At 50.8% G+C, this 18,129-nt stretch overlaps 1 protein-coding gene across 1 annotated transcript in view; it reads left to right on the forward strand.

Moving 5' to 3' along the window:
- Window positions 1–18,129, forward strand: part of AHCYL2 (adenosylhomocysteinase like 2) — a gene marked incomplete at its 5' end in the record, with an annotated part of 105,728 nt that overhangs the window by 57,832 nt on the left and 29,767 nt on the right. The window contains one exon of the mRNA XM_082007478.1: window positions 13,792–13,900. Coding sequence (XP_081863604.1) covers window positions 13,792–13,900 — 109 coding nt within the window. The remainder of the gene's footprint in view (window positions 1–13,791; window positions 13,901–18,129) is intronic.

The following is an 18,129-nucleotide window of genomic DNA, read 5'->3' on the forward strand; positions in this document are numbered from 1 at the left end:
GGCCCAGCTCATCAGTGACGATGTGCAACAGTCCTGGCCCCAGTATGGACCCCGGGGCACGCTGCTGAGGACCGGCCTCCAGCCGGGCTTTGTGCCGCCAGTCACCACCTTCTGGGCTGGTTTTCAGTCCACCTCGCTGGCCGCTTACCTAACGTCTATGCGCGACTTGCCAGCATCTGCAACCACTTCTGGATGTTAGCTGCCTTCACAATTCCATTGCCAATCGGTGCTGCTGCTAATTTGTTGAAAGGGAGGGTTAATTGTCAGTGTTTCTTGTTTAAGGTATTTTGAAGGCTAAAAGATGTTTTGAGCAGTAACTGGGGACGCTACCGTGGTTTGTAGCGTCAGTAAGTCAGTAGATGTCAGGGCTTACGCCAAAGACGTGGGTAGTCGGTGAGACTGAGCTTCTGCTGTGTCTTCCACCCAGGGACCATGGAACTGCAAATCCTGGGCGGTTCTTACGTTAATTTGGAAAAACGTGACTCAAACAGGCTGAACTATTTGTCCCTGGGGTCTACAGCAGCCAGGCTGCCTATTGCTTTGCAGCCTACCGTGCCGGTGTGGCATCCTTGGCAAGGCTTTGTGTTGCCTGTCCTTTCTAAGCCAAACCGTACCTAGAGGGTTAGATCTGTCTTTCAAATGACCAAAACCCTCTTAATTTAACAGGAAAACTGGAGCTGGCTTACCTATGACACCAGCAAGGTATGAGATGGTTTTGAGGTTAATTTTACAGCAATATGAGCCCTCATTTATTATGGAATCATAGACTGGTTTGGGTGGGAAGGGACCTTCTAAGGCCATCTAGCCCAACCCCCTGCTATGAGCAGGGACATCCCCAACCAGAGCAGGGTGCTCAGAGCCCCGTCCAGCCTGACCTGGGATGTTCCCAGGGATGGGGCACCCACCACCTCTCTGGGCAACCTGGGCCAGGGTTTCACCACCCTCCTTGTCAAAAATGTCCTCCTTAGATCTAGTGGAAATCTGCCCTCTTTCAGTTTAAGACCATCACCCCTTGTCCTGTCCCAACAGGGAGCATCTGAGATAAGGCTGCCCATGGCTGTGTTGCAAAGCGGGCTCTGAAGGTCACCGGTGCTGCTGGTAGCAGCAGCTGTTTTAAGGAACGACCTCCCCGACAAGATGAGGCGGACGGCGTCTGACGGCGAACCCTAAAAAGAATGTGGGGAAGGCGGAATTGTTCTGTGGATGCTGCCTTCAGGCCACGAGGGTGGTGGAGCAGCCTGGGGGGTGCTTGGCACGGGGACGCCCAGCGTCTGGGCAGCGCTTTGCTGGCTATACGGGAATATACGTGCTGTGCAAAACCCGTGCGTCTGGCGGCCGGTGGCGTGTTGGGACTGCTGGGGACGTCTGAGGTGTCCGACTGGTGAGGGGCCGCCGTGCACCGCCGTCCCTCCTGCCGCCGCACGGGACGTTACCAGCCTCCGCAGCTGCCTGAACTGCTGCTCGAGGGAGTGCCCAGGTGGAAGAGGTTTCTTCTGGCTCCAGTTAAGCTTAATGTTGCTTGGAGCTGGGAATAGAACGGCCTGAAGGCTTGAAGGCAGCACCGAGCAGAAGCTTCTTTCAATCTGGAAGGGTGAGCTTGCCGACAGCGTGAAGATACCGCACCAAAAAGTTTCTGCTAATCGACTTAGACGGCGATGCAGACAAAACGCATCTCCTCGGCTTGGCTTGTGCGTGCTGTTTGCCCCGAAGACTGGAGTTACGCCTCTTCGACGTGATTTCACCCGTAGCCTCCTGCCACCCTGCCGGAGCCAGAAACGGCAAACTCCAAAGTTTCCGGGATTTAAATTGTTTATCTGGTGAGAGAGCAGAGCAAGGAAGGGGACCTGGGAACTCCTGACCATCTGGCTGTGCCCAACAGGACTTGTCTACCGGTGGTGTGCGGGCTGGTGGCTCACGGGCTGGTAGCTCGCACGCCAAGGTCCTTGCCCGGCTGCCAGAATAGGAGGAGGCTGGTGATGGGAGCTTTGTGTCAACTATTGCCCCAAATAAAATGCTTTGGGTGAAGAAAAGTAAAACAAGGAAACGTTTGATGAGCTGCCAGACCTTCCCGGCAGAGAAGGGCGATTTCCGTGAGCATCTCCAGCGAGGTGCTGCCAGCCCCACCGTTGCTTTGCCCTCTGTGCTTTGTGGGTGGAAACGTACTGATAAAATATCCAAGTGGGCTCAGAAGGCACCAGAGACGATAGCTCATTAATTCCTGAGGGTGGAATCCTCCATTATTTTGAGTGAACCAGAGAGATTTCATTCAAGTTGAAACTTCCAACTCGAGTCGAAACTTCCAACTCAAGTCGAAACTTCCAACTCAAGTCTTGGGGGCTGCAAGGTGGCAAAATTTTCATTGTATCCTGGTCTGGGCTGCTGTGGAGCTGCTGGCCGTGCAAGAGAGATCCCTCTGCCCTCGCTCTGCCTACAAAACCTTCATTTCTCCCCTCTCCCCCTCGGCAGAGCCAGGGCTGAGCGCTCTCGGCAGAGGGAGCTGCAGCCCCACCAGCCCGCTCCACCTCTGCTCTTCCCTCAGCTTGGGCTAAATGCAAATCCTTTAAAAATATTTATCTGGTTCTGCTCACGGCCACGGGGTTCCGAGGTTCATTTCTAGCTCTGCTGGGTTCGAAGCTGGAAGCTGTTCCGAGGTGCCCGTCTGCTGTCTCGTTTGAAGCTGCGTGAATTTCTGGCGGTGCCGAAACCTGCAGGAGACCTGCGCCTCTAAACGTAGGTGCGCCTGGTCGACCTGCTGCTGCATCGGCCGGGGCACCGGCGTTTTGGTGACGCGGGGCGAGGGGCACAGGCGGGCGACGGACAGACGTCCCCTCCGCGCCGCGGCAGGGTTGCTCTCGGCTCAGACGTCGAGCGGAGCCGGGGTTGGCGTGAAACCACCGCTGCAAAAACGGGCTGGATCTGGGCGTTTCGGCCACCGCGGGACTGCGAAGGGAGGTGAGGAGCCGACCGCGTGGCTGACGAGGCCGGCTCGTAACGAAGACCTCCGCCGGGAGGAGATCTGTCCACCGAAGGACCCGGCGAGCGGCTCCGGAGTGGGGGGCTCGGTGCCGGGCTGCCGCGTCCCCTCTGCCAAACGGATGTGAGCGGGGAGGGTCCGGCCGATGGAGGAGCGGGCCGGCGCCGCGGCTTTCCACGTGCCCGACTGGATGGTGAGTTACCCAGCCGCTGGCTTTCGCCGGCACCGGGCCAGCTGGTCGCTGCCGCGCTGCTGGAGGGAGCTCCGGCTCTCGCCGCTCCGCCTCGGGCGCGGCGGCGTTTAGCCGGAGCGAGGGCCGTTGAAGTCCGGTGTTAACGAGGGCCGTGGGACATCCTCCCGGCCGGCGCAGCGCCGTCCTCCGGCGCGAGCTGCCTCCCTGAAAGCGGCCAAGCGACGAGGGGGTGGTCCCCCGCGGGACACCCCGTCCTGCAGATGTGCTGTGCCGGGAATTAATTTTTACAGCCGTTTGGGACCGGCGGGGAGGAGGAGCGGGAGAAGCTTTGCAACGTGTTCCAGGAGACTCTGAACCTCGTCGGGATCGACATAGCAATGGCTGTCTTTCGGCTACTGCGATTTTTGTCGTCGGTTTAGATTCTGTGGTTGAAATAAAACCTCTAGCACTTAGGGCACCCTTCAGCGCAGCGTGTGCCGTAGTTTTGGTGCTTACGGGGGTTAGAGGAGGTGCCAGCAAATATTAAAATAGGCTTTTCTCGGCTTTGCCTCCCTGGTGGAAAGAATTCCCATAGCAGTTGAAAATATAAATATTATTTCTAATAATAAACATTTGTAATAATAAAATAAAACGTTACTCCAAAAAGCGGGCAGCGCTTGGAAGACGGAAGGTTGCGTGTCTGGAGGGTGGCTTCACGTGTCCCCCGAGGGTCTGGGCAGCATCTTGCGGTCCAAAAATGTTCACGACGCTTCAGAAGCGCTGAAATTCTGTAGCAGTATTGGTTATATCTTCCAAGGTTTCTGCACGTATCTTCCATTTCTATTTTTGAAGTCATCCCTCTTGGTAATTCGTCTAAAAATACTCCGATCGCTGTAATAAGAGGTTGGTATTCTCACACTCCTGTGAAGGTTTTCTTGCTGCGTTGATCTTTATCTAAAATAGAGTCTGCGCACGGTGATTTGGTTCAGACTTCCTTATTCCCCTTTACTACCCGACTTTATGTGTCCCCACCGTTGCTTTCTTAAGCTGCACGGATTTTATTTTTGTAAAATTGCCGTTTATCGTTCCGCTTCTCACTCATGTGTTATAGACTGCAGTTCTTTCAGCCTCCGCCCGTACTTACCTGAGCAGTGAGGAAATTCATTTCGCATCTAAGGGGAGGCAGTGATAGACTTTGCCTAACACGCGACTCCGTTTATTGTTTCAGATGGGGATTTTTTGGTACTCATTGTAGAAGTGTTGAGTTCTGCTTAAAAACAAGGAACAAACCGCTCCCTGTGGATCGATCCCCCTCCGTAATTTTCTCCTTCATGAATTCGGTGGCGCTGGACCAGATGACAGAAACTTCATTTAAATGGACCTTTTTTTCTTAAGGCCGTAGCAATTTCCCTTTACAGCGGGGATACGTGATTTGCCGGGTGGTTTAAAGCTGCTGTGGCATCGAACCCCCTCGACAAAGGGCTTAGGGTTGTGGCCTCCAGCAACGTTTTTAATCAGGATTTTAACTTGACTGATTTGCATTTTATGTGGTTTCTCAGGGCAACGCGGGAGTGAACAGCCACATTTCAAGAAATAATTAGCCTAAGCTATAAAATGCCCATTATCCTTAAGGTCATTATTTCAAACAGCCTTTTATGGCTTAACGTTCTTTCCAAGGTCCTGCATTTACTACAGTGCACCCGTTATTATTAACCAAAAAAGCAAATATTGAACAAATGTGTTATTAGTGAGGAATAGTGATGATAACCCCCGCTGCATTGCTTCTCCCAAGAGCAGGTTACGACGCAAGTTCTCCCGTATCCTGCGACTCGGATGGTCGGGGGGAGATTTTCGGTCGTGCGGAACCGCATCTGCACTGGGGTGGAGATTTGGCGTTTCGCAGACCTGAGCGGCAGCGCAAGCTGACGTCATTTCATCTGCTGCCAGCCGAATTAGGGATGACCGTACTTCCCTCATTGGGGAAAACCCGCGGTTTTTCCGGTAATCTACGGCTTGGGCGTAATGCTGACGCTGCGCAGCCTTGTACCCGCGGTAATGGGGGAACAACTTCTGTGTGCAGCTGTGGGACATGAATTTCTCATCCCTACGAGGAGGGGGTCAAAAGAAGGGGGGACACTGACTTTTCCAGGTTTTCCGAGATCCTGCAGCCGGTGAGCGCGTGAGGCGGAAATGCTGCTTCGACTCGGTGCCGTATTTGTGACGGTTTCGGTGGTGTCAGGTTGTATAGTTGAGCGGTGGTTTGGATAATCTCTGGTTGCAGGGTCTTCAGTCGTAACCTCTTAGGGGCAGGAGAGGCTCTCGCCGTTACCGGTCGACGGCTTTTCCCGGCGCGGCTTGCGCTCCCGGGTTGCGTCGTAGCGCGGCGCGGAGGAAGGAGCTGTGAGCACGCGGGGTGCCGGCCGCGTACGCACGCGCTTGCTGCTGGAGGTGAGGCGCTGGCTCGCGGTCACTCCGAAGGTGTTTTCCATCCCCGGCGTCGCAGATCCTGCATTTCTTTTAGCTGCAAAACACAGGTCGCGCCTTCGTTGCAAGCTGAAGCGATACGGATCCTCTTTCGCCCGCCGTGCCACGGGACTGTGGCCGACGGAGCCAGGCGTGGACCGAGGGATCTGCTTTACAGCCGGGGGAGAAGGTTTCTCTCTTCCTTGTCCTCCCCGTTGTCCCCGCGGGAGCTGCCTGCTCCAGGTTTTTGTTATTTTCTGTTTTTTAAAGATTTCTCCTCCCATGATGGGATGGGATGGCCGCGGGGATGGCCGCGCTCATTCCTCTCGTGCAATGGACGTAGCTGCTGCTGTTTGCTACCGGGGAGCGTGTTGGACATCAATAAGCGCTAAGATGTTGGAAGAGCTTCTTTTAGTTTTATCTCCAGGTTTCCCACCTGCAGCTTTACTGCTGTGGGCCACAGAGGGTGTTTTTTTTAGAAGAGGTAAACTAAGAGTGAGGCTCGGCCGTTAGAAAGGGAACAACGGCTTGGCAGACACGGGCCGTGATTCGGTCCTCGTTAGCGATTGTCTTGGAGGTTTGAGGACTGGAATTGGTCTCAGTCCTGGTAAAAAAAAAAAAAAAAAAATTAAATGGAGATGTCTGGGGCCATGGTCTGATGGTTGCACTGTACACAGCCTCAGCCCAATGCTGAGGCTGAGTTAGAAACACACTGGGCTGAGAGTTTGCAGGGCACCGCGGATCCGCCACCGGTGGGAGGTCTTCAAGAATCGTTGGCTTGAATTTCTGACACGCTTGGAAACCGCTTTGGCCCAGGTGGGTGACTCTTCATTCCCACGCCCTGTAGGTAAAATCAGCCTTAACCGGCACATTCTCAAGCTGTTTTTTCAGAAGGAAGGTGCCAAAGGGTTAAACACGTGTGTGAATCCCGGAGTCGGTCTCTGTGTGACCTTTTGGCTGGAGAGCTGGAATCTGAACCACTTTGAGTCCCAGTTAAAGTTTTGGCTCAGTGCGCAGCCTTGTCAGGATCACATATTGATTTAAGGCATGCTAAAGTACGGAATAAACGGATTTGGACAGCCCCTTTCTTGATGTGGTCTAGGCTCAGGAGGTGGCTCGGGAGAACGGAAGCTGCCTGGCTTGCTGAAGCGGGGGGTTGCAGGTCATGGCCAGCCCGGAGAGAGGAGGGGACCACCGGTATCGCGGGAGGGGAGCGGGTCTCTCCTCCAGGTGCCCGTCGGGTGCCAACACTTGGCGTCTACGTGCGCATCTCCGGCGCCGCGGGGGGACGTGGAGGAGGAGACGAAGTGTCTGGTCGCGTGCTGGGGGAACCCAGCTCTTCCCTCGCGAGAGGGCAGGAGGAGGGGGTTTGGTCTGGGAGCTGCAGGCCCTGGCCCTGGCGGAACAGTCACGTCGGTCCCCTCTGTTCTGGTCACAGGCGCAAAATTATTTCTCTTGCAGTCTTTAACCTTCTTTATTAAAAAAAAAAAAAAAAAAAGGAAAAAAGAGTAAGTTCATGTTATCACTCGACATCATAGACGGATGAGAAGTTTTTCTGCTGGGAAAAGACTTTCCAGACAGTTTGTCACATGAATAACCAAGAAGTAGCAGCGCTTGAAGACCACAGACTTGACCTGCTGTTTCATACGTGAATAGGTGGGTTTTAATTAGCTCCATAACTTCCTTTTTGTTTCCCAAGTTTGTGGCGGGTGGATTTGCAAGCTGTTGGCAATGCCGGAGATCTTGTGCGACTTAGTCACACAGAAAACCCTTGTTTTCTCCTTTTGTTCCTTGAAAAAGAAACCATTCGTGGCGAAGAAGAAATTTAAGACACTGGCACTACAAACGCCCTGCGCTCACAAAATTTAAGAGTTCAGAGAATTTAGAGCTCTGGTTCCTCCTGCACGTTGCACAGGCGGTGGGGGATTTTGTAGCTGGTACAAGGTTTTAAGGTTTCCTTTAGCAATTTTAGAAAAGAGCAGAGAATGTTCCAAGCCCACGCATGGCTAAGCTAACGCAGAGGGAGGCTGCAGTAAGGTTGGTCTCCAGCCATGAGTAGAAAGCAGATGTTAATCACCCGTGGTTTATTAAATTACTCAGATTTTACCAGGGTTTAACATGGTTCTCCCTGTTTTTATTTGAAGATTGAGCCAGATTACAACTGGCGTATGACTTGCAGAAGATACGTGAGCTGTGGACTGGAGGTGCAGGAAAGAACTTTATTTTTAGCATTTTTGTAGAATAGAGGTTCTTAGTTTTAGTGTCTGAGACTCAGCCTTTACTGAAAAAGACTTCCCCCTCCCCACCCAGGAAAAGCTGTTCGATTTAAGTCTCTTGATGTGATAACCTGGAAAAAGTAGTTTGTGCTTCGGTGGTGTGAGCTTCCTCCCCCTTTTCCCGGCTTTTCGTAGCTTGCACCGGGCTAAAGTAGCATCTCGCTTAGGATTTTGCGTGAAAAGGATCGTCAATAATGTTAAAAAATGAAAAATGTACCTTGAAAACACAACTTCGGCTTTAGTATCAGCTGAGGCAAATGGTGCTAATCTCAGTCTCAGATTTCCTGACGTATTTCCGTATTGGAAATAATCCATATCTCCATTTTCCAGTTACTCTACGGAGTCATTGAAACTGGGAGTTCGGTTTTTTTCCCCTTCATAAAGCAGGTGTTGCTTTCGTACAGCCTGGGAATTTTTACTCTTTCAGTGGATTCCTTGAACTCTGCGTGGAGATGTGAAATGCCATCACGGCTCGTGCTTGTCTGCAGAAAGGCTTCGGAGGGGCACTTGCAAGCAATGTTTTCCCCGTCATGCTGTACCACCCGCTGGACGACAGTGACAGCTATTGAGGAAGCAATATTACACCAAACTGGCGCAATATTAGGTCAGATCAGTGGTAAATTATGTCTAAAGCATGTGTGTGTGGTAACACGTGGAGCTGGGGGGAGCTTGCTTTTCTGATTTAGTTAGGATTGGTGCTGAGGGCAACCGGCAATGCCCCATCGCTTCCCAGCTCCCTCTTCTGTGGAAGCAGAGGTTGAGGTTCTCTATGGGAATTGTCCTGGGTGCAACTGTCAGGGACAAAACTCTCTGGATAACAGCTCTGACCACCAAATAAAAAAAAATTGCCCTGCATTGGGTCTACTCCGTCGCTGGCATCGCGCTCCCTGAACCCTACTGCTGCACGAGCATCCCTCCGGGGTTACCCGCAGCCCTTTTCCTGCTGCAGTAGGTACCTGTAAGGTGGGAAGAGCCTGGATAAAAGGATATATTTTTGACAATGAGGGTGGTGAAACCCTGGCCCAGGTTGCCCAGAGAGGTGGTAGATGCCCCATCCCTGGGAACATCCCAGGTCAGGCTGGACGGGGCTCTGAGCACTCTGCTCCGGTTGGGGATGTCCCTGCTCATGGCAGGGGGTTGGACTAGATGGCCTTGAAAGGTCCCTTCCAACCCAAACTATTCTGTGGTTCTGTGATTCTAAGAGTAACGGTCCAACGCGGGAATCGCGGGATGGATGTCGGAGTCTGGACCCTTCCAAGGACGGACTCTCTGCACTTGCTGCCGTGAGGGACGGAGCGAGGGCTGGCACAATTAAAAACCACTTTGCCATCTAACAAATGCCTTCATTGTTTTAGTTGCTCATTAGTTAATTTTCTTCTAATGAGGCTCTGTTAACGTAATCATCTGACATTGGGGAAAAAGAAAGTGGGGGGGAGAACCCAAGTTAAAAAGAGCCTAATTAGCAAGTTAATTATAGTGAGCAGGGAAATGTTCTGGTTATATAAATAAGCTATTGTTATGCACACACAAGCCAGGCCACGTTAAAAACTGCCGCTAACTGTCTAGAGGTCAGGCAAACGCTGTAATTCAGCATGAAACAGAAGTAGGGCTTGTTCGGCGGGACGCCTCATTAAGTCTTGGGGTCCTTTCCTGCCAAAAAAAAAAGGGAGCCTGAAAATCCAAGCAGTTCTCTTCGCCTGCCTCCCCCCTTCTCCCCCCACCCCGCAGCTGAAACCGGAGCGGGCAGGATCGGGATCGGCGGGGCTGGGAGGTATAAACGGGGGGTCAGCCCCTGCCCCGGCAGGAGACGGTGCGCTGGGGCTGTCGGTGACGCCGTCATGCTGAACAAGAAGAAATACAACGTGAACGGAGATTCGGGGATTAAAGCCCAGGTGAGGGCAGTCTTTAGTACCGTAATACCATCTTTCTATTTAAAAGTGCATTTGTTTCTCTCTACCCACTTTTTTTTTGACTCTTTTCCTTGCCGTTCCCCCCGGTCACTTATTTCTGGCGCTGGCTGCATCCCCTCTTCAGAGAAAATCCCGCTCTCCAGAGGACTTCTCCTCATTTTCCCCCGGGAACAGGAGGTTTGAAACCACGAAGCGTTGAGTTGAACACGTTGCTCTGGGGTTGTTCTTCAGAGCACCGTGACGGAGGCGTCGATGGGTTTGTGAGCCGGGAGGTTGCCCAGGAAGACCTCGGCCAGCAAGACTTTTTTGCTCGGTGAAGTAGCGCAGGGCGGCTCTTCGCGGTGGAAACCCCAGTGAGAAGTGAGACTTGGCTCATTTGAAATGTAATGAGCACGCACCTGCATTTAGAAGTCATTAACCCCTTGTAACGCTGCAGGTGAGGTTTTTCCAGCTTGAATTGGGTTTTTTTTTCCTGCTGGAGGTTGGAAGCAGCGGTGTTTGTGCAGCTGCAGCGCAGGCTGGACTCCTAAATCCAAGGAGCTGCAGCTCTCAGAGGCGTCACGGGCTCTCCTTTGAGCTTTAGCCTGTGCACGTTGGCTGTTACCTTCAGAGGCGTTTCGGGTTGAGCTGAACGAGTTCAGCCTGGAACCAAATCACTGTTCTCATCCCAGTCTCGAATGCCCCCATGTTTCCAGCCGGGCTGGACCGCGCTGTGTTGTGCCATCGGTCGCCTTGCGCTCTTCCGTAGGGATTTAAACCAGGGGTTTGGTCCGGGTAAGCAAGGTCTGGTTTTCTCCTTCTGGCTGGGTCGAGTGTGCGTCGCAGGAATCTCAACTCTAAAGTGAAGATGTGTTGTGGAAACTGGCTTAAGAGTATTCTTAAGGGTATTCCTGCCGGCACTTTGTACACTTCACATGGCCACGTGATACAAAATTTAGCACTGGATGAAGGTGATGTCTCCAATAAATCAAATTCCAGCATCCGTTCCTGCCCGCTCTCTCTCTTGTTCGAAGGATAAAGTCAAAAGACACTGGTGACGGGTCAAGGCTAGCGGAAAGCAGACCTGAGCCTTGACCTGGCAGACACCCCTTCCCGACGGTCTCCTCTTCTGATGCCTCCTTCCACCTCTTGCTAGTCAGTGCCATGCTCAGCTAAAGCTAAATCCAGCTTGTGGCAGCATTTAAAGGGTTTAAACCCTTGAAGGCGTTTAGGGCAGAGTTTATTATAATGTCTAGTTTTAGTTCTGCCTAATAATTTGGTTCATGACTGACTTTGCTTTTCAGCGTGTTCTTGGCTATCGATGTTTCATGTGGAGGTCCTTCAGGAGCTCTGAATGCCCTTACCAATACTACCGTGTCGCTTGGCATAGTTGCATTGAACGTCCTTGAAGAGATGATGTGGGAAAGGAAAACGTTAACTGTAATACAAATTATTCACCCTTTGTTAGACTTCCAGCGTATCTCACTTTGCCGAGAGCATCGTTTCGCACAAATAACCTGATGCTTTGATGAAGCTGCTCAGCTGTCGAGGGGTTTGTTTTAAATGAAAAAAAAAAAAAAAAAAAGAGTTATTTCAGGCCAGCATCTTCTCTAGAAAAGGAAGGAAAAAAACTGCGTGTGTGCGAAGACCCCGTCCCACCGGGATCAGAGGTGTTAATCCACAATGCAGCTCTTGACTGTAATATGAGTTTGATGTGGTTTTTTTCTCCCCTGCTTGTTTCCTGATCCAGTGTTGTTCTGTTGTTTGGTTTAAGATTAGCAGGAAAAAAACCCCAACTTCCAAGTGCTGCTACAAATCCTCTCCCAGGTCCTTTCCCCCCTGCCCAGCAGCTTGGGCTGGCTGTCCCCGGGCCAGCTCAGACCTGGCTTCACAGGGGACTCTGAATTAGCCACCTGAGACCCCCATCACCTTTTCCCTTCACTTGCTGGCCCCAAAAGCCGGGTACCAGCTCCATAGCATCACCAGCCCGCCTCAAGTGCAATGTCAAGTGCTGCCACTTAAACCACTGAGCTTGAATTTGAGTTCCTAGAATGGGATCAAATTCTTTGTGGTTAGGTGACTTCTTTAAACAAAACTACCTTCTCAAAATACCCCAAGGGATTAGTTAATAGACTCAATTCATGGCTTTCAGTATTTTGGAGATGTAAATATTTAACCCCCTTGCAGCAGACTGAGTCAGCTTATGCCTGTAGCAAAGTCCAAGGAAATGTGCGATTGGAAGTTGTGTTTCCGCTTTCCCTGAGATTTAGCACGAATGGTGAACGTGGTGAGAGCGTCGGTGGTTGGCTTACAAAGCGATGAGCACTGGGAGTTAAAATATTTCCTAAAACAATAAGCCTGTTCCCCCGAATGCTTAAATATGGCCCGGAAGCCACACAGAGAGAGAATTAAAAGGGATGTTGAGCTTCTGGTGTGGTTTTGAGCTGCGCCGTGTCCCTTGGGCGAGGTGGGTGGGCTCTGAGCAGTTCTAGTGTCTGTTGAAATGTGTCTGCTGCTCGTGAAGCCCCTTGGGGTCACCAGCTGAAGGTTGGTGCTGGTGGGAGCAGAGAAGCGTTAAGACGAGTTCAGCCTGAGGTGCACGTCAACGGGGCACGGAAGGGTTGAGTTTCTACTGTAAGATGACCAATAATCATCTGTAAGAGCAGATGTTTGGTTTATGTGAAAACCTGGACTTGGGCAGTCGATAGTAAGGAAATACTGATTATTTGGCCTTCTTGCTGTTCTTTTTAACCAAGGGCAGGAGTAAAATGAAGCTTGGAGGAAGAGGTTCTTCTCCAAGCAATGCGCTGGCCGGGCAAGGTGTGAAGCCACCGGCAGGAGCCTGTGCTATACGTACCAGTGTTAAATGTAATTTTCCCCTTAAAAGTGCCTAGATAAAGGTGACGCTTCTTCCCTCATCTCTCCTGTCCTCTGCGTGCTTTGGAGCAGATCAGCCTTGCTGACTTAAAATAAATATTTATCTCTCGGCGTGGCAGTTATCGCAGCCGCGACACGGGCAGGGCTGCGCCTGGTTGTGCTCGGCTGCTCTCAAACCTGCTGCTGGTCTTGGGGCTTTGCAGCTGTGCCTGGGGAGGCTGAAATCTTCACTCCTTGGTGATGATGGACATGGAAACGGGCTTGATTCTTCATCTGGGGTTGAGCGGGCGGCTATTTGCCATCCGCAACGATTTGTTGCAGTGAAATGAGCTCTGTTAAAAAAGAGGGTAGATGCAAAATGCCAGAAAATATTGGTGTTACCTCCATTGCTGTGGTATTGGTGTAGGCGGTGCTGGTGAATGACCGTTGGTTCCTCCTCTCCAGCTTGGATAGTTACATTTTGCCAGTCTGCACATCGCTTCATTTACATGCCTTATCCTTAATTTCTTGATTTGTTTTGTAAAGTTGTGTACTCGTAAATGCAGTATTCTTAAATACTTGTGTTCTCCGGGCGTCCATGCTCCCAACAGTTACAACAGCCTTGAGTGCTGTATCTAATCTCAAATAATTAATCTTCTTAATATAGAGTGCAGCTGGAGTGGCATTCGTTACTTGAAGCGTTTTTATTTCTGCCTTTCGTATTTTGTACAGCAAACAGGGAGCGTCTCATGCCGGTCACCACAATAAACGTTGCGAGATAGGTCAGTCCCGCATCAGCTCGGCAAACGTTGGGTGGTCCTAACGGGGTTTCTCTTGCGACGAATAACCCTCATGGTTAGCATTTTGGAAAGATAAGGTTGTGTGCGACGGGGACAGAGCTTGCCAATTTGTGTGGTTAGAAGAGGAGCTTCGGGTATTTAAAAGACAAGCGTGTCAATGCTGCATCTGGTGGGGGTCTGAAATTAAACGAAGTAGGCAATTCATCGTACCCTGTTCCTAATTAGATAATAGGAATTGCGATTCAGCCCGTAACTGAGATGGTGTCGGTGCCTGCTCAAGGCTTTGGGTTCTCGGGATTAATCTTCTGTATCAGACTGTTGGTTCTTTACATCTGACTTAACTATTAGTTTCTTTTAACAGATCCAGTTTGCTGACCAAAAGCAGGAGTTCAACAAGCGCCCGACGAAGATCGGCCGCCGTTCGCTTTCCCGCTCCATCTCGCAGTCCTCGACAGATAGCTACAGCTCAGGTGTGTGCCATCACTGCGCTGATTGTTCCTAGTGATTGTCACAATTAAAAGTTTAAGATTATTTAAAAGCAAACTGAAATCTTCTACAATTATGTGAAGTTATGCACCGTTACGCTCCTGCCAGGAGCAGGGAGTTGGACTCGATGATCCTCATGGGTCCCTTCCAACTCGAGATCTTCTGTGACCAGCTGCATCCTCTTACAGCATCTCTGCAGACCGCAGGGTTTGTCCTGCATTTTGCAGGAGCTCACAGATCTCCCAGTTCTGCTCTGTGGTCAGTAGTGTCGGAGGGAAGGCATGGGAAGAGGGTTGTTGCTTTTTTTTCACCTTTGCATATAGTTGGATGGAAAATTAAGTTATTCTGCTGCTCTTAACACTTCAGATCCCTCCCTATAACCCTCGGGTGAGGTTGCTGCTGGCTTTCCTCCTTTCTTTCCCTTTCTTTTCCTTCCAGGCTCAGCAAAACAGTGTTTCTGTTGCATCCATGCTCGCACGTCATCTCCCCTTCCCATTCTTGAATAGATCCACGTGGATCCCACTGTAGGTTTGGACTCACCCATTGCACGTGAAATTGGAGCCTTTGGAAGAGCAGTGGTGACCTTTGAAGGCCACAAGCGTCTTCTGCGTTTTTCCTGCTAGAATCTGTGAAATGAAACTTTTAACGAGTGGCGGACTTGCTCTTTGGTCTTGCTAGCTGTACTTAGGGGAACTCACTGGGGAGGGAGGCTGAGTTTATTGTTTTTCTTTAATTTTGTTTTAACTTTCAGGGCTCTTCTGAGGTCCCAGGTATGTTTATGAAGATGGGCTCTGGAAACTTGATTTGTCTGGACTAGTATTTGGTGGTTGTGCAGCACTATCCAGAAATCTTCAGGCTCTGGTTCCCCCGGCAGCAGGCTCATTCCTTTGAGAACGTGGCACAGCAAAGTTCAGTTTTGTCCTGCATAGGTGCTCTAATTGCTTTGTTTTCTTTGAATATACATAATTTTCAATGTAGACAACTGAAACTTAATTTCTGGAGTTGTCCAGGAGGGTTTCATAAAACCCAATCAAAGGTAGATCCCCACAAAAAACAGACTAATTTGATTGAGTGCCTTGTTCATCAACCATTCAGGTTGGTGGCCAAGGTCTGGCTGCAGACCTTGTAGAGATCTGGCTTTATGCCAGAGCCATGGGGAATAAGGAGCATTCACGGTGAGGCTCCACTGCAGTCCTTCACTGTCCATGTCCCTGTCCATGACATGGATGCATTTTTTGGATACTTAGCAGGTCACAGCATATTTGGGGAGAATCTGGGTAGATATCTGGTAGTTTGGAGCATCAGAGACCACGAGCGCTCAAAGGTGCATCCTGCCCTGACCATCTCAGCTAGATACCTTGTGTATGACAAGAAATAATTCTGTTTTGGGGTGGATGATGTGCTGTCAGCTACGGCTGGGTTTTAGTTGCAGAATGTGCTGGCCATGGGCAAGTCCCATTCTGCAGGCTGAAGGCCTGTGGCCAAACATCAAATCTGAAGGTAGTCCGTCCAGATCCGCTTGTATGAGCGTGTTTATGGCCATATCCCACCTGCAGCTTCCAGCTGTGTGTCTGCTGTTGAAGGAAGCAGGACAGAGCCCATGGGCTCACACAGGGCGGTCCACGCCGTCCAGTTGTGTGCATGGATGGATGTGAGCTGAGCTCTGCCGCGCCGGCCAGCCCCAGCACCGGAGCCCAGTCCCTCGCCTGTTTTATTTCCCAGGGTGGATGCAGCTGACAGCTACGGCTGAAGTTGATGCCCATCTGAAGTCCTAGTAGGTCTTGACTGTTGAAGCTGTAGGGAATGTCCCTGTTCTTGTGCCCATCTTGTCATGGTATGTGTTGGGAGCAAACAGGATAAAACCTTCCTTGTATGATGAACAGATCTATATGAAGAGGCTTTGTGGCAGTAGTGCGTTGCCCATAACAGAGATCGTTGCCTGTGTGCTATGTGTAAAACACGCTAGATGAGGACCTACAAGCCTTTCACGTTTTTCAACAACCCAGGTTTAGAAGAGCAAAGGTAACTGGTGGAAAAGTCGTGGTTATCCGGTCCTCTCTGCTCCTGGTAGAGGCAGGTGCCCATTTCCAGAAGATGCAACTGCTGGAGGTTGTGTTTGGATCCTGTGCACATGAGCCGTGAAAACCACGCTCAGTCCAATGGCTTCATCCTCGTTCCTGTGGAACGAGCAACTGTTCTTTGTCTCCTTTCCTGGCTTTTGGGTTGCTTCTTGCATGCTTGGAAGAACCTCCAGAGCCTCCCCAAGGTTGGGGCCAACGTGGGTGACCCACGTGTCTGCAGCGGCTGTATTCCCACGCAAAGGGCTTTTAGGAGAACTTGAAGAACAACGCATGGCATGTCCTCTCCAGAGAGACATCAGCCCAGGCTCTGTTTGCGCTTTGTAAGCCACCTGGGTTATGTTTGTAGCGTTATCGACTTTGGTAGCATGTTTAAGCTGGCATTAACGATTAGATTTCTCTAACACAGGTCTGTGATCAATGTAACATTTGTACAGGTTTTACAACTCCATCCGATATCTAATCAGCAGAGTGTATTTTATGACTGTCATTTTAAAAGACTGATAGGCTGATTAGCCTGGCTAATGTCGTCACGTTTGCTCCCCATTCACAGCTGAAAGAGCTTGGAGCAACTTTGGGGGATTCTCCTCTGCCCCTTGCACTTAGCATCCCCTGCTAAAGCATCAGCAATTGCAATTAATTGACTTGTGAAAGTATTATATTTCCCTCCTAATGAAAGCTGATAGGGTGACAGTCAAGACGGAAGACTTCTGTTCTCAGGACGGTTGCAGGATGGGTAGAAAAATCCCATTAGTACCTCTCGACGTAGATCTTTGTCATTCTTCTTTTAGGGCTGAGCAGTAGCACAGTCTAAAGAACCCATTAAGCCTTCCTGGGATGGGAAAAGGCTGGAAAAGAAGCAGCATGAGGAGCAGATAGATAACAGAGGGGAAGAATCATGGAGTCATAGAATCATTTAGGTTGGAAAAGACCTTTAAGATCATCGAGTCTAACTGTTAACCCAACACTGCCCAGCCCACCACTAACCCACGTCCCTAAGCACCACGTCTACACAGCATTTAAATACTTCCAGAGATGGGGACTCCACCACCTCCCTGGGCAGCCTGTGCCAGTGCCTGACAACCCTTTCGGTGAAGAAACTTTTCCTAATCTCCAATCTAAACCTCCCCTGGCGCAACTTGAGGCCATTTTCTGTCGTCCTGTCGCTGGTTACTTGGGAGAAGAGACCAACCCCACCTCACCACAACCCCCTTTCAGGTAGTTGTAGGGAGCAATGAGGGCTCCCCTCAGCCTTCTCTTCTCCAGACTGAACACTCCCAGTTCCCTCAGCCGCTCCCCATCAGACTTGTGCTCCAGACCCCTCCCCAGCTCCGTAGATCTCTGGATATGCGAGAGGTTTGGAGGTGGTGGGCATGAGTGAAGAAGTGAGCGAAACCCAAGAGACCCTTTCCCAAGACATGCTTGGTGGGGGAAGGCAGTCGTCCCAGCACCTCTGCCCACGACGATTGGGAGGTGCCGGTGCCGTTTTAGTGATGCAAGAGAGTCCTGGACGTGGGGACAACATCTCTGCAAACAACCCGTGGTTTCTTGCTCTTCCTGCCCGTCAAAACTGCAAAAGTTCAATCAAAATCATCAGCTGGTCTCCAAAATATGTACAATCTATGAATTTGTGATGTGGAGCGGCGACTCCTATATGCAATGTGTCCGGCCTTTGCCAGAAGCAGTAATGGGAAAAATGAGGGTGGTGGAACCCTGGCCCAGGTTGCCCAGAGAGGTGGTGGATGCCCCATCCCTGGGAACACCCCAGGTCAGGTTGGACGGGTCTCTGAGCACCCTGCTCTGGTTGAAGATGTCCCTGCTCATGGCAGGGGGGTTGGACTCGATGGCCTTGGAAGGTCCCTTCCCACCCAAACCAGTCTATGAGTCTATGAAAAACCGGCAGAGACACCGCTGAACAGGAAAACTTTATCACTTGGTTGCTGTAAAGCATGAAGAATGAAAATGCTAATGATCCGTGCTGATCTGACTCTTCAAATTAGACGTAAAAGTCTCTTATCTCATTACCCTGGCCATAAGCCGCCCCTTTTCTGTAGCTGTTCCGCTTCATTTAAAATGAATAATTTTTCTCAATGGGGAAATTAACTGTTTTCTGCGCCATTTGGGAGTGGTTTATA

Source organism: Phaethon aethereus (assembly GCF_964289735.1).
Source record: "Phaethon aethereus genome assembly, chromosome: 1".
Taxonomy (NCBI): domain Eukaryota; kingdom Metazoa; phylum Chordata; class Aves; order Phaethontiformes; family Phaethontidae; genus Phaethon; species Phaethon aethereus.